The sequence below is a fragment of the Astyanax mexicanus genome, chromosome 5 (genome assembly GCF_023375975.1).
Source record: "Astyanax mexicanus isolate ESR-SI-001 chromosome 5, AstMex3_surface, whole genome shotgun sequence".
NCBI lineage: Eukaryota > Metazoa > Chordata > Actinopteri > Characiformes > Acestrorhamphidae > Astyanax > Astyanax mexicanus.
Window position 1 is genome coordinate 9999192 of NC_064412.1, and position 15594 is coordinate 10014785.

At 35.7% G+C, this 15594-nt stretch overlaps 1 protein-coding gene across 1 annotated transcript in view; it reads right to left on the bottom strand.

Moving 5' to 3' along the window:
• ca16b (carbonic anhydrase XVI b) overlaps positions 1–15594 on the bottom strand; it is a 161931-nt gene that overhangs the window by 12706 nt on the left and 133631 nt on the right. Inside the window, exons 12-18 of the mRNA XM_007253383.4 lie at positions 14354–15101; positions 13154–13292; positions 7704–7795; positions 4474–4565; positions 2861–2957; positions 2632–2714; positions 1418–1552 (exon numbers count right to left, since the gene is read on the bottom strand). Of these exons, the coding sequence (XP_007253445.3) occupies positions 1418–1552; positions 2632–2714; positions 2861–2957; positions 4474–4565; positions 7704–7795; positions 13154–13292; positions 14354–15101 (1386 nt within the window). The remainder of the gene's footprint in view (positions 1–1417; positions 1553–2631; positions 2715–2860; positions 2958–4473; positions 4566–7703; positions 7796–13153; positions 13293–14353; positions 15102–15594) is intronic.

Here is a 15594-nt window from a genome sequence, read left to right on the forward strand (position 1 = left end):
AAGTTTTTATTATTATTATTATAATTATATATATATTTTTTTATCAAATTTTATCTTTTATTTACTGATATTTTAAAATGATTAAATTTAGCTATTACTTTCTTTGTCATGTCAATCCCTGTTTTTGTAAATGCTCGGCTACACTCAAAATAACAGTTGCCCTCAATGTACTTCTTGAGTCAAAATAAAGGTTGATTGATTGATTGATTTGTCATTCCCTGAAAGGAATTAATGGAAAAACTCTTCCTACAAAAATAACCTTACATATGAATTATATAGTGGTGTCAGTCGATTAAAAAATTTAATCAGATTGATCAAACAGCATTCTGTGATTACCTGCGATTAATCACACTTGATCTTCTTAAGACACAGGTTTTTATAGTGGATATTTAAATGTAAATAAAATAATGGATGTAAGTGTAGGACCCTTTTTTATCAGTTTCCTTTTGTTGTTGTTCCTGTTAATTGTAATAGAACTCAATTTCCCAGAATCCTTTTTCTGTTTTTGCGCCATTTATCTGTTTTTTTTTTTTAGCCTTTCTCCACTCTAAAGCTAAGTTTGGAGATATAATATATTTTATATTGGCACAAACAGCAGTATTTCCCTCTGTTTTTTTAGAGACTAAAACTACAGCAGTGGCTGAGATGCCACTTAAACTGTTCAGTGTATAGAGTGACAGCAGGAGACTGTCTGAATGAGCTCCTGTCTGAACTTCGTACACTGTGTAAACTGCTCTGTTCCCCTGATGGCAGCGCCAAGACTGTTTCAGACAGATGCGTTAAATGCATTACTGATTCCAAATTAATCGCATGCGTTAATGCTTTAACGTTGACAGCCCTAATATATAACAACTTATATATAAGTACAATTTTTTGGCAGCTTAAAAGTTCACATTTCCAGGCTGTTGGTTGATGCTATGTGAACAATATGCTGCACCTGTTTTTGCTTTTGGAGCTGCAAATTGTTGATGGGTGTTGCGATGGAGTTTCTAGGAGGTTGCTTTTTTTTATCTTAAATGCCTGTTTAATGGTTTGTTAAGTAAGTAAGAGTTCTACAGTATTCCTAAGATTTTGCTAGACAATATATATTTTTTTTCATTTCAGGTTTAATAAGATAGATCAGAAAATAAATAACCAGCAGTGCCAACTTTGAAAAATAACTAATATAATGGTTATAATTTACCATTGAAAATTGCACTCATCGTGCTGATATAAATGTAATCAGCACTTTAATTAACCAAGACTAATTATGGTCTTTTTGTAATTATATAAGTAGTTCATCATGTACTGAGAAAATCAACCACCTGCTTAGAATAATAATAATGAAACAATACACATAATCTTATGTATAGCTAACAGAAAATAATACCTATAGGCTTCTAAGCATTAAAATCAGAAAAACTGCAAGATGACTTACTCTGCCTTTCTCCACCAGATTTGTGATCATGACAATGACACTGGTGTTCTGTTCCCAGATCATTCTCCAAAAATCTTCAAAGGTGGACTTCAGAGGGCCCTGAGCAGCAATGTACGCCCTGGGTCTGTTATAACCCTGAGAAAGAGGAGAACTAGTTAAACACATAAAACGACACACTTTATTGATATAAACTCATGTGTATGCATAATCATATTAATTGTGGTATATATACTAAATAGCATCTTCAAAGCAGCAGGAAAAATCCTTCTTGACTAGGCCTTTCCTAATAATTACATTATCGACTTAAATATATGGACTTAAAGCTCTGGAACAAATTAAGAGACCACTTCAGTTTCTGAATCAGTTTATCTGATTTTGCTATTTATAGGTTTATGTTTGAGTAAAATAAACATTGTTGTTTTATTCTATAAACTACAAACAAAATTTCTCCCAAATTCCAAATAAAAATATTGTCATTTAGGGCATTTATTTTCAGACCTCAAATAATGCAAAGAAAACAAGTTCATATTCCTAAAGTTTTTAAGTTCAGAAATCAATATTTGGTGGAATAACCCTGGTTTTTAATCACAGTTTACATGCATCTTGGCATGTTCTCCTCCACCAGTCTTACACACTGATTTTGGATAACTTTATGCCACTCCTGGTGCAAAAATTCAAGCAGTTCAGCTTGGTTTGATGGCTTTTGATCATCCAGCTTCCTCTTGATTATATTCCAGATGTCTTCAATTTTGTAAAATCAAAGAAACTCATCATTTTTAAGTGGTCTCTTATTTTTTCCAGAGGTATATATAAACATTATCTCAATAATTTTTCTGACCTTAATATCTCCTGTTGTAAAGAGAACCTATGACTTTTTACAAATAATGCTTTTATTTAATTTAAGTTTTAATCATTGAGTTTAGGATATTTTAGCATTTTTACAATGTCTGAATATTCTAAATAATATTTTAAAAGTGGACTGCTCTTTAAAAGACTGAAAATGTTATTAAATGCTATTATATTATTATCATACCATTCATGTAAAATCCTTTTAATGGAAGACGTTTTTCTTCAAAAGCTAATTTTAACGATTTTTCTTGTTCCATTTACCATTACATTTCGATTCCAACTATATCTTAAAGTAAAAAAAATCAGTGAAAATAAAAATACAATGTTTTTGCATGAAGGCAGTGATTATATATATATATACTTACATCGACATAGTTAGCGTTGATGTAGTCTGTGTGTTTGGAATCTTTTCCAGGCAATGGCAGCAATTTGACTCTGCTGTGATCATCTGAAGTGGAGTACGACACGTAAAACGCAACATTTGAAATCGCAGTGAAACCAACACAGCGGAACTTGTTAAGCAAAATTTTCCAAAATGTCAATCAAAACGTTCATGTATTGTGTGAAATAAGACCGTCTCTGCTGGACACTCACAGGCCACGATGTTGATGTATCTGTTCTTGTGTTTGTTCTCTGGGTGATTTGTGTGCTCCGCTGTAATCTTCACATCAGCCGCGCTGCGCTGAACCTCCTGCAGGAAAAGTAAAACAACAACATAGAATCACTGCTGACTGCTGTAAACCATTTATTCTAGTTCTTACTGCTGCCCAGAACTCAGAATCCTACTCAACTACCTAGGAGTGTTTCCTGAAACATCACTTGTCCGGCTTTAATTAAGATTATTAAAAAGAGTTTATCCCATTTTTGTTGGAGTAACTGTCTCTACTGTCCATAGAATAATTTTATACTAGAGTTTTTTACTCACTGCCAGAGTTCCAACAAATTCACATAGTGTACATAATAAATTACATTCTGGAATCACATAACATTATTTTATTATTATATTACATACTCTAATATTAATATTAATTAATTAAGTTCTAGTGATCAGTTATCTATTAATAATAATAATAATAATAACAATATAAATTATTTACTGTTATTATTCTCTGCTTACTGCATAGCATATACTTATTCTTCATTCCATTGCATATTTATATAATATATACAAATGTATAAATATGTATAAATATAACAATTATGTATAAATATAATATATTTCTATATATTTCTAAAAATATTTTTATTTATGCATAGCTTTACCATCAGGCAAAACTCTTGTACTGTATATACAACTGTGTCATTTTTTTTAATTTTTGACATAAATTTGAAAGTTGTTCTTAACATTGTTTCCATTCCATTCCAAATGGACCAAAATAAATGCTTAAACATGACGTGGAATAAACTCTTTTTTTTTACATTGATTTTCATAAGAAATAAGAAGTTTATTACTTTTTCATGTATTATATTATCAAAAGTAGCTCACTTAAAGATATAAGGTTTTTTATGCTTTTAACTTATATATATTCTATTTCCTATGTGACCAATAAATATGATTTGATTTGAACTAATTCTGTAAACAAAATTCATTTTTACTGACCAAACTGATATATAAAAAAAACTAGTCTGTTCAAAATTAATTCTGTAATTATTCCGCTAATTAGGCACACTCCTCATTGTAATTTCCATAAATTACTCCCATTTGTCCAAATCATTTAATTCTTATCACATCACTACTATTGTGACTGCACTTTATTCACCGTTGCTGTAATTAGCACCCTGGTGTGCAGTGACAGTGTTGACATTCATCCACCCAACTATCTAATAGTGTTTTATCTTAACTGGCATGTTACAGCAGATTCCTGTTATACAAACAGATCCGTCCTGCACAAGCATGTTTTGGAAATTTGGCAAGTGATGGACGCTGCTTGTTTGTGTGTGTATTTATGTGTGTGTGTGTGTATTTGTGTGTGTCTGTGAGAGAGAGGGACTGAGTGCTTATCTTTGGACGTGGCCACAGAAGGTTGTGTTGAGTAAATGTTTGCTATAGGCAGGAAGCAGACTACAGTGCTGCATGCGTTCCTGCAGCTAGAGCACATCTTTAATGAGCCTCTTGTCTTTAATTAGCCCTTTCCCATAGCCATCTGTGCTACCCGTAACACACACACACACACACACACACACACACAAAAAGAGCTCATACTCACATCAAATTCTTGAGAAAAGCCATGATTGTTGTTGGAGTAGAGTTCCATTACATGTTTGATGAACTGTCTGACTGTGACTGATTCCAGATCATCTGAAAATGAGACACACACAGACAGTCTGTATTATTTTGTTTCTAAACCACAAACAGAAGCATTTCTGAGTGAAGAATAAAATAAAATATTGTGTTTAATGGTACCATTGTGCTAAAAAGACCTTCCCTGCTAAGCCTAATATATTAATTCTAAAAACTGGGCTAATAGGTCGCTTTTTGCAGGAGTTATTTTGGCCATGACACGCTTCTTTACATACTTACATCACACGTACAGTCTCTAAAAGAGGATCCGGCTCAGGTTTACTGAACGTGAGCGGCTGGTGGAGCAATGGAGACTTCAGAAGGAGTAACTCAGACCTCAGTAGCACATTCATTTACACTGACAAAACCGAAAGCCATATATAGACCGCATCACATCCGCCCAGTTTAAAATGATTCTTCCGCATGCTCACTGCAATTACCCATTCTCACCAGAGAGGGCCCTAAATCCCTCAAATCCCAAAACTTATGGACATCAGCTTTAAGGAAAAGTGTAAAATATGCAAATCACTGCCAGATAAAATAGTGTAGTTCTTTACAGGTTTCTGACAGAAGCTTAAACCTATCTACTAAGATTTTCTCTGACAGCCTCTATATGTAAAGGTGTACAATGTCAATTATTCTATTTAAAAAACTGCATTAAAATAGTAATGCAATTAATCAAATAAACATAATCAACCTCCTAACACTAACCCTGAAAAAATATCATGGACATATAGGGGTGGGAATATGGTTAAGACAAATGCCATGTGTAAAAGAAATACCATACTGTTAAATGCGTTTTCATTTATATACAAAAAATAGAATACCATTTCACTCAGAACACTTTTAAAACAGACACCGTGTAGCAACTCCTGAAAACTGTCAGTAAACTCCAATAATTTGATAAGGAGCAGCAAATTAACACATAATATAACAAAAGTATATATAATTCTGTCATTTTAAATAGTACCAAGTATTGTAAGGCTCATTGCTGGTATAGAGTGGGTAAATGAATGGCTTGTCTAAGTAGCCATGTGAGAAGAAAATCCACATAAGTGCAGGGCTCGTCTCTTTGCTTTGAGAAGACTGCTGTGTAAAATGAGGGACGTTTTAAATCAGCAGCATCTCTAGTCTAAAAATATAGGCCTTTAAAAAGCCATTTTTGCTATCACAGCGGTATATAAACACTGCTTTTTTACATCAACATCAAACAGTATCTACTATCCTGTGTCATAAATTAAACCAGAAAAACTGGGTGCTTTCTACTAATTTCTATGTTTGCTTTTACACAACCTGGCATTAAAAAAGAAATTAATAGAACATAACTATGTGCTCCCAAATGCCTGGATGCAGATATCAAAATGATTATAATTTATGTTAACAAATTATTGTTAATATTTGAAAATATCTCCCTCCTTTCTGGTCTTGGTTTTGACTTCAACTGAGGTATTTGTAATTCAGCCTGCAAATCTGCCTCATTAATTATTTAATTATTTCTTAAATGTCTGTGGAACTGTCTGACAAGAACTATATTTTTTCCCAGTAATGCAGAAAAGTGATAATAAAAGTAATAGAAGTGAGCGCCATCAATTATTGTTTTGCTTCAGTATTAGACATGTGCATAAAATAAACATAAAACAAGAACAGCTTTGGAGAGACATTCTCTCTTAAATCATTTTATATCATATTATATGTATTATTTTAAAATGCCTCATCCTATGAGCTGTAACAGATTGATTATTGTTTTAAATTTTCACTTTAGTCACTTTTCAATTTACAATTTACTCACAAATTCAACAACTGCCCATCAGTCACCATTATATAAAAGAGGTTTAATTAATCAAACTTTTGAGTACCATAGGTGTGACAAAATCCTCGACGGTATGAGGCGGATGCAGCGTATACAGTACAGTTTAAAATGACGCAAAATTCCTGGAAAGCAACTGTGCATGTATTTATAAACTGCGCTTCACTCATTAGCCCGAGGCTGTGAATTCGCAGCAGCGCGGCATTGTTTGGATGTGTGTTTCGCATTCATTGGGAAGGTGCGGCGGAAAGAATGCTATGATTCCTGCGGAGAACACTTCACTATGAAATCATTTGCATGTGCAAATGCCTGGGAAACAAACAACAGCTCTAAATAAAGGCGTAATTGCACAATAGAGTGGGGTGTTTGCACAACCTTTCCAGGTTCAACAAAAGGGGATAAATGGGTTGATTATTGCAGTTTGAAGAAGGTGGTTAATACATTGCATTCAAGGTTCAATTTTTTTTTTTTCTTTTTTTTTTTATTATCAGGGGCTGAATATCAGTTATACACCGGCTGGTATTTAGTTAATTTATTATTATTTTTTTTTTATAGCTTTCTCCCTGCTGAATAGCAGGACTCCTGAGTGATGGTGATGTTTAGATGGTAGCATCTGTGTGTGGTGAACCTCATCAGTTACTCCTGAAAGGGGGGGTCGGTGGGCTGGTACAATGGCCTTTGTTTGTATATAATCACCCATATAAAGACATGGCTCATTGCTGGCTGGGGAGCTGCACAGCTGAGGCCTTTATTTGATCAGAATGAACAAAGACTGAGAGGTTTGAAGGCATTTGACTTTTTGCCTGGGCCGTGGATATTTATTAAACCTCTGGTGTCTGCAGTAGCCCCTGGAAGGACCTGCCTTGATGGAATCAGAAGCATGCAGGCCCCATCTCCTAGTTTAATAGGGCTGCTTGATGGATTCTCTATAACGGAGACGTTAAACTATCACCTAAAAACGGTGTACTCGTAAACATTAATGCTTGATTTCACTCCCTGAGCGCACAGCTATATAGACATGTCAGACAAGATAGCGGAGAAAAAAGAGGGAGGTGGGAGTGGGGGGATTGGTGGGGGGCAGGTTGTTGAAAGCTGGATAGATGGCAGGTCCATACCAGCAGCAGCTGTGCAATTTAACAAAACTATCAAATGCTTGAACGGCGCTATTAAAAGCCCCCCGCGCTCTCAGGAACGAGGAAAGAGGCTAATATAGAAACGCACTCAAGAAAAAAACACGTAGAACATTATAATCAGCGCATGAATGCACATGAAGTTCACCCATGTTTCTAGCGGTTCTACCAGTGTATGTTGCCTGCAAAGGAGCATGTGCGTGGACGTAATTGACTCACCAGGTATGCAGAGGGCAGGTAAGCTCTCATTGCGGATGACTCTGGGGGAGTTCCTGTCCTCTATGTAGATATGAGCAGCCTGGAAAAACCTCCTAAGAATACAGAGAGATCCAGGTTAGTGGAACACCTTGCAAATAAAACCAATTCCCAGCGTCTGGGTCTGCGAGAACTAATATAGCTGTATGGCACTTCAGTGTCAGCACCTCTTTTGATGCAGGACTTTTAAACCAGCGCTTTTAAACCTGACTGTGGGTAAACATGGTGTATAAAGAGGAGTTGAGGGCAACATTACTAAAAAACTCTGGTTCTTGAGTTACAAAGCCTGACATATTTCTACACAGCGTTTTTTCACATTTTTACAACATGTTTTGACATGTTAACCCCTAGGAGTATTGTGTAGAAGTTTTAGGCAGCCAAGCACAATATTTAAAACCATGTATCGTGCAATAAAAAAAAAACTTTTGCAATCACATAACAACAGAAGCAGGTACACATAAACACATAAATACTTAAATACATAAGTTTGACAGATCTTGTGGGCTTTAAAAAGGGTTATTGTATGTTCACAGCTCAGATAAGGGGCTATTTTAATTCTGCATGTAAATCTACTGTATATCCTGTTTGCTGTTTAACTCATGATGAACTGGGCAACATAAATGTTCCAAAAAAAAAAAAGAAAAATATTTTTTACATACATTTACTTAAAGTTAAACAAGGGATATACAGTACCAGTCAAAAGTTTGGACACCTCTTCTCATCCCAAATCACCCACCTCAGTTGGGTTTATGTCAGGCGATTGTGGAGGACAAACACTTTTGTTCATATAATGTTTTCGTGGCTTTTTAATGTTAATCTACAATGTAGAAAATAAATTAAATTAAGAAGTTAAGACAAACATTGAGAAAGAGAAGGTGTGTCCAAACTTTTGACTGGAAACAGGAGCACAGAAACACTGTTCTCATTTTCTAGTGTACCAAAGGCAGATTATATATGTCCAATATCATTTATGACATTGAGCACATTTTTAATATGACATGTCAGATCAACATAGACTTTAATCAAAAATTACTGTATTTTTTATATTGCAATATATATTACAGAACAAAAATACAACATCTGTTTATTTTACAAGTAATATGACTGCAATTTATTATATAAGTCACAGTAACAATCAGACTCTTAAGGGTTAAAAGCTTTCACAAGTTCAGTAAGCAGTCTGTTCTCTTACATTCATGCAACTTATCATCTTTTCAGCTCATTTTTGTACAGTTATGACTATTGGAAATGATAAATGCCATCTTTTCTATTCTCTTTCTGTCCCACACATCTCTAATATCATGTAAATATCACAGCGTAAGAGCACCCTACCTGTACTTAATGCAGAGCAAAGAGCAGATGCTATTCATCCTTCAGAGCGAGCCGAAAAGAGAATAGAGAAGAAGAGATGGGATGAAAGAAAATGAGGGATGGGGAGTGTACGTGTGTGTTGGGGGGGTGTGTGTAGAGAAATGGAATGACCCTGGGGACTACCCCTCTACACCTCATCTGTCCTAATGACCCTCCCTCTGGAAGGCTGTACTCTTTTGTCTCTGTGAGCTCAGCACCTCTAGAGCCACACTGCTAAAAAAAAGATGCTGCAGATCTCTGGGAGCAGCTTGAGGGTTTCAGGACAGAGTGTGGATGTGGTAAAAATAATACAGGGCAGCAGGGTAGATGGAAGTGGATGTAAAGTTTTTTTTTAAGACTTTTTAATCTTCCGGACCACCAAATGTCTCTAATTGTAAGTGAGAATCTAGCACACGGGCGAGTGGTGCATCTCTCTGCTCTGTTCTGGGCATCTGTGAGTTTTAGTAGAACTCAGAAAAGCCTTTGAGCCATCCAGATGGATCGCAGCCTACATAAGAACCTCATTAGCCTATTACCTTGGCAACATCAGAACTTCATTTTGGCCAATAATAGCATGCTTTCTGGTAGGCATTCCCTATGTGTGCATTTTTATTTTCTGAAAAGGAAGCTGAAAAGTACACAACATAGTCTAAATATTACTGGTTATGGTTATGCATATTGTTTAGCACTATATAAGACCTAGAAAAGTTGTATTTTTATTTTTAATTCTTATTTCTATTTCTTATAGAATCAATGTGTGAGAGAAACCAGTTTAAGTTTGCGTTATATGATTTGGTCAAATAAAACTCTAGTTTTCAAGCCATTTTTCATTTTTGACGTTTTCTTTAAAATTTTATTTTTAAATCTCGTCTTCTAGTTCTGGTGAACCCAGTAACGTGTCTCGTCTTGTCTCGTTCTGGTGAACCCAGTAACGTGTCTCGTCTTGTCTCGTTCTGGTGAACCCAGTATCGTGTCTCGTCTTGTCTCGTGATATTAGTGTCTCGTCACACCCCTAATATATATATATACCACTTAAAAATTATGAGTTTCTTTGATTTTACCAAATTGAAGAACAGTCAAGAGGAAGATGGATGATCACAAGCCAAAAGCAGTGTGTAAGACTGGTGGAGGAGAACATGCCAAGATGCATGAAAACTGTGATTAAAAACCAGGGTTATTACAACAAATATTAATTTCTGAACTTCTAAAACTTTTCTGCAAATAAATGCTCTAAATGACAATACTTTTATTTTATATTTGGGAGAAATGTTGTCCGTAGAATAAAACAACAATGTTCATTTGAATCAAACATGTACCTATAAATAGCAAAATCAGAGAAACTGATTCAGAAACTGAAGTGGTCTCTTATTTTTTCCAGAGCTGTATATCTAAATATATAACTTTTCATTTTTAAACTTTTCTGCAAGAGCTGCAAGATAGATCCTGCAGGAGATTTCAGAGGAACAAATAAATCCCAAACAACAATGAACAATACAACTAATGAGAATAGGCATTTTTCGCAAGTTCGCTGTAGGCCTGCTGATCTCACACAAAACACTTCAGTACAGTACGCTCGTGACATCTTAATGACAAACCAAACGGATTCCACACTCTCTGGGGAGCTGTCAAATCTCCATCTGCTTCTCTTCCGCTCACTCATCAGATAATCGTTCATTAAATGTCTGACAAGCCTATTCAACTCAATCACCATTTCATTCACTTCGTCATTAACTCCCTTCCTTCCTCTGAAGCCTGGCTGCCTATTACAGAGATGAGGTGCACCAAAATAATGATAAAATTAGCACTTTTTGTCTCATCTCCTATTGTTCACAGCCAGGTTTTGAGTGACAGCATTAGGAAAAAAGGGGTGGAATGGGCTTTGGCTGATTATCGTGGCACAAACGATCTTAAGCACCCGTCTAAACGGTTTTCCAGCCAGTTTGACTCTTGTCTTGTCTTGTCTTGATCACACCATCTAAGGGAGGTTATTGATTAATCAGTGTAAGCTTTTATGAAATAACTATAACAATTAAACCTCACAAATGAAGATGCATCCAGTGGATATCAACAAAAAAGTGATATAATAATGAAGTAATTATAGAGTAAGTTAACACCACTTTTTAATCATCTAAAAACATTAGTGTATGAGCTGCAGCTTACATAGTTTTACCTTTTTATTTATTTATTTATTTATTTTACCTTTTAGCCCTTTTATTTTATTTATTTTATTCATTCCATCCTTTTATGTATTTATTTTATTACATTTTTATTTCATTTACTTTGTCCTTTTATTTTTTATACATTTTAACTTATTATTATTATTATTATTATTATTATTATTATTATTATTATTATTTATTTTAGTTCATTTAATACATTTTAGTCATCTATTTATTTAATTGTGTTCAGATTTTAATATTCCAATTATTTATCTCTTGGTTTTATTGCTACATTTTAGCCTGTCTGCATATCCTTTTATTCAGAATTATTTTATTTCTTCTTAGTTAGACGTTTATTGTTTGCTTGTTTTTATCATTTAAAACTTATTTTTCATTTTGTAAATGCATTGGAAATTAGGGTTACCCTCAATGTATTACTGAGTGGAAATAAAGGTTTATTGATTGATTAATTTGCAAAATATATTCATGTATTTAGTCTGCTCCTGCTAGAAACTTGTTCACTGTGTTTTTTTTCATCTGGCTTTTTTTTATGTGGCTTTGAGTAGAGTTGAAACTAGCATGCAGTTAGACAGTTGCCCCACCCTAGATCTGTAAAACAAATTAGTGTATGTACAGATCTGTGTTCACATGTAGTGTAATTTCACAGTTCTGGGGTCGCATAACAGTCTAACTGCGGCTCATACAGTGTGGGGAGATCATTAGTTCAAATCCCAGATGGGAATAAAAAAAATATAAAACAAACTCAAAGGGATACTAATATGACTAAATATGAATAATGTGAGTTAGGGAAGCTTTGAGTTTAAGCTGAGTTCACTTAAATTACATATTTTTATTGTAAAGATTTTTGTCTTTGTCATTCCTTAAACGTTCAGTACATTGCACATTTCTGTACACTTTAATTCCATGCCTTATAACAGCCGGTGAGCCTCACAGATTGGAGAACAGCTGGGTTCCTCCTCCTAAGGCATGTGAGTCCTTGGAGCTCTGTGTTCTTGTGTGCATGGAGGAGCACAGTCTGGAAAGGTGCTGCTTCATGATATCAGATAAGGTTGGGGAAAGGTCATGAAGATGGAGCATGGAGTGAGAGTTACCTCGACTCCAGAGAGAATAAATTAAATGGAATTGGGTAAAAAAAAAGCAGACAAGATAAGAAAGGCTAAAGAACATGTACAGTACAGGCCAAAAGTTTGGACACACCCTCTCATTCAATGCGTTTTCTTTATTTTCATGACTATTTACATTGTAGATTCTCACTGAAGCATCAAAACTATGAATGAACACATGTGGAGTTTTATGTACTTAACAAAAAATGAGCTGGCCTCCACAGTCACCGGACCTGAACCCAATCCAGATGGTTTGGGGTGAGCTGGAGCACAGAGTGAAGAAGGCAAAGGAGCAACAAGTGCTAAACACCTCTGGGAACTCCTTCCTTCAAGACTGTTGAAAAACCATTTCAGGTGACCACCTCTTTAAGCTGATTGAGAGAATGATGCCAAGAGTGTGCAAAGCAGTAATCAGAGCAAAGGGTGGCTATTTTAAAGAAACTAGAATATACATTGTTTTTAGTTATTTCACCTTTTTTTTATTAAGTACATAAAACTCCACATGTGTTCATTCATAGTTTTGATGCCTTCAGTGAGAATCTACAATGTAAATAGTCATGAAAAAGAGGTGTGTCCCAACTTTTGGCCTGTACTGTATCTGTTCATCAATATCTAGATCATCAATGAAGCTAAATATAAAATCTGAATGCTCTATCAGTCTTCAGTTGATAAAATCATGGGAGGATCTCTCTAGGTCATCTTTCCAAAGCAGACCCTTAAAAATGCCAAAAACAGGCAATAACTTGTTCAAGGTCTAAAGCTAAGCCAGTAAAGATCTTACCTCCAGTAGACCAGAACAGCCAGCAGCATGATGAGGCAGAGCAGAGTGAGAGCTGACACCACCATCAAAGGGATGATCCACTCCATTCCGCTTCCTGAGGATGGTCGATCTTTGGGTACAGTTGATATGCTGTTCCGCTCTGAGTGGTAGACATTCACAGAAGATAGAGTACAATGATATGGCATGCTCTAAAACTGTATATCCATTTATGATCTGATAGAAAAGGAAATACACAGTACCAGTCAAACATTCAATGTGTTTTTAAAGCTCAAAAAAAATCTCAGTTTTGCAAGTTGAGAGAACACAATGAATATAAATTATTAGAGGCTATAAAGCTATGAATATGTTCTGTAATTGTGTTCAAGGTTCAAATAGCTTAGGTTTAGTTAAATGTCATTTAATCTTGAATCAGTACCAATTAATGTCTGGTAACAGTTTTTTAAAATAGAAAATTAGAGAACAAATGTTGAAAATTATTTTTTTAATTTCATAACACCATGTTGAAAACCTCTGGAATATAATCAAGAGGAAGATGGATGATCAGAAGCCGCAAACCAAGCTGAACTGCTTGAACCATTGCACCAGGAGTAAAGGCATGAAGTTGACCAAAAGCAGTGTGTAAGACTGGTGGAGGAGAACATGATGTCAAGATGCATAAAAACTGTGAATAAAAACCAGGGTTATTTCACCAAATATTGATTTTTGAACTCTGAATTAGAAAACTTTATGAATATGAACTTGTTTTCTTTGCATTATTTGAGGTCTGAAAGCTCTGAATCTTTTTAGTTGTTTCAGCCATTTCTCATGTTCTGCAAATAAATGCTCTAAATGACAATATTTTTATTTGGAATTTGGGAGAAATGTTGTCCGTAGTTTATAGAATAAAAATACAATGTTCATTTTACTCAAACATAAACCTAAATATAAATAATAAATATCAGAGCAAAATCAGAGAAACTGATTCAGAAACTGAAGTAGTCTCTTATTTATTTTCCAGAACTGTACAACAATAATGTGGGAAGAGGCTATGAATTTGCTTTGTAATTATGTAACCACAACCACAGTTCAAAACTACAGCTATAAACTACATTACCACAACCTTTCGTAACTCTCTCTCTATCTGAGTTCAGCATCATGAACGTCTGTGTGAGATAATTTAGGCACACTGTATAAATCTTGTTTACTGTAGGGTTCACCTACCGGTGTGAATGTAAAAAGGCCACTGGTTCCTCTCCTCATCCTCCAGCTCTGTGGTTTGCGTGGGGATGTTGGGAAGCTGCATGTCTGTTGTATCACTTTCTTCTTGCAATGTTGGCTGCGTTACATCTCCCACTGAAGGTATCTGAGTAACAGTAGTGATCTGCTCCTCCGTAGCTCTAGGGGGCGCTGTGGAATTCTCTGCATCCCCTCCTTCTCGGCCTCTCTCTCTAGGTGTAGAGGTTGGTACGGGGACAGTATGTTTCTGATAAGTGTCCTGTTCTGTCTTTTTCTCCGTCGCAGTCTTTCCTTTTTTCTTTCTTTCCTCTTCCTCCTGTTTCTCTTGATCTTCCTCGTCCTCCTCATCCTTCTCCTCACCCTCTCGTTCTCTCTCTTCCTCCTCTGGTTCTTTAGATGCCACCCCTTCCTCGGAGGGGAGGTGCTTGGTTTCTGAAGGGGCCGTCTCTGGAGTGGGAGGAGCTTGTTGATATGTGTGGGTGGGGCCTGAGCTAGGCACTTGGGTGGGCCAGAGGGATCCAGGAAGAGAGGAAATGACGCCGCCGCTGAAGCCCAGGCCAGCCAGAAGGGTGCTGGTCACCACAGAGGCTACCGTGGCCTGCCCACCACTGGAAGGAGGACCCATGCCCGTTGCAATGGAGACAAAGGAGAACGGGAGCCCAGAGGAGGTCCAGGTAGAGGAACCTGAGCTGATGGGGGCCATGTCTGCAGAGGAGGGTGGAGATACTGTGGGCTGGAAATTGAGAAGAGGTTAATTACAGTATTAGATCATGTGTTTGTTCATCATACTGCCCATCACAATCACTTTCACCTAATTATCAGGGTCATTATCAGGATAATGTGCAATTTGGCATATGATAATTTCAAAATACTTTTAGATTTTAAACTCTTTGTTTGACTATATATCATATTTAGAAGACTTTAATCTACACAGAAGTCATATTTTCATAATTGGCTCTTGACAACAACATGGTTGACCTACACTTGGAAACCTTTCTTGAAATGTTCATGGTGATATTTTACAATAACAGAGTGGAGTATAGAGACAATAAAAATATTAATTAGATGTGTAATTATTTGGCTTTACACATAATTATTACAAAACTATGAGCCTTGTTTTAGCAGTCTTTAGGCAAATTGCAGATTGCTGTGCAGCTTCATTTAGTATGTGTTAGTGTGTCTTTGCTATCGTAACGACAGGAAAAGTACACCTTGCATAGCTCGAA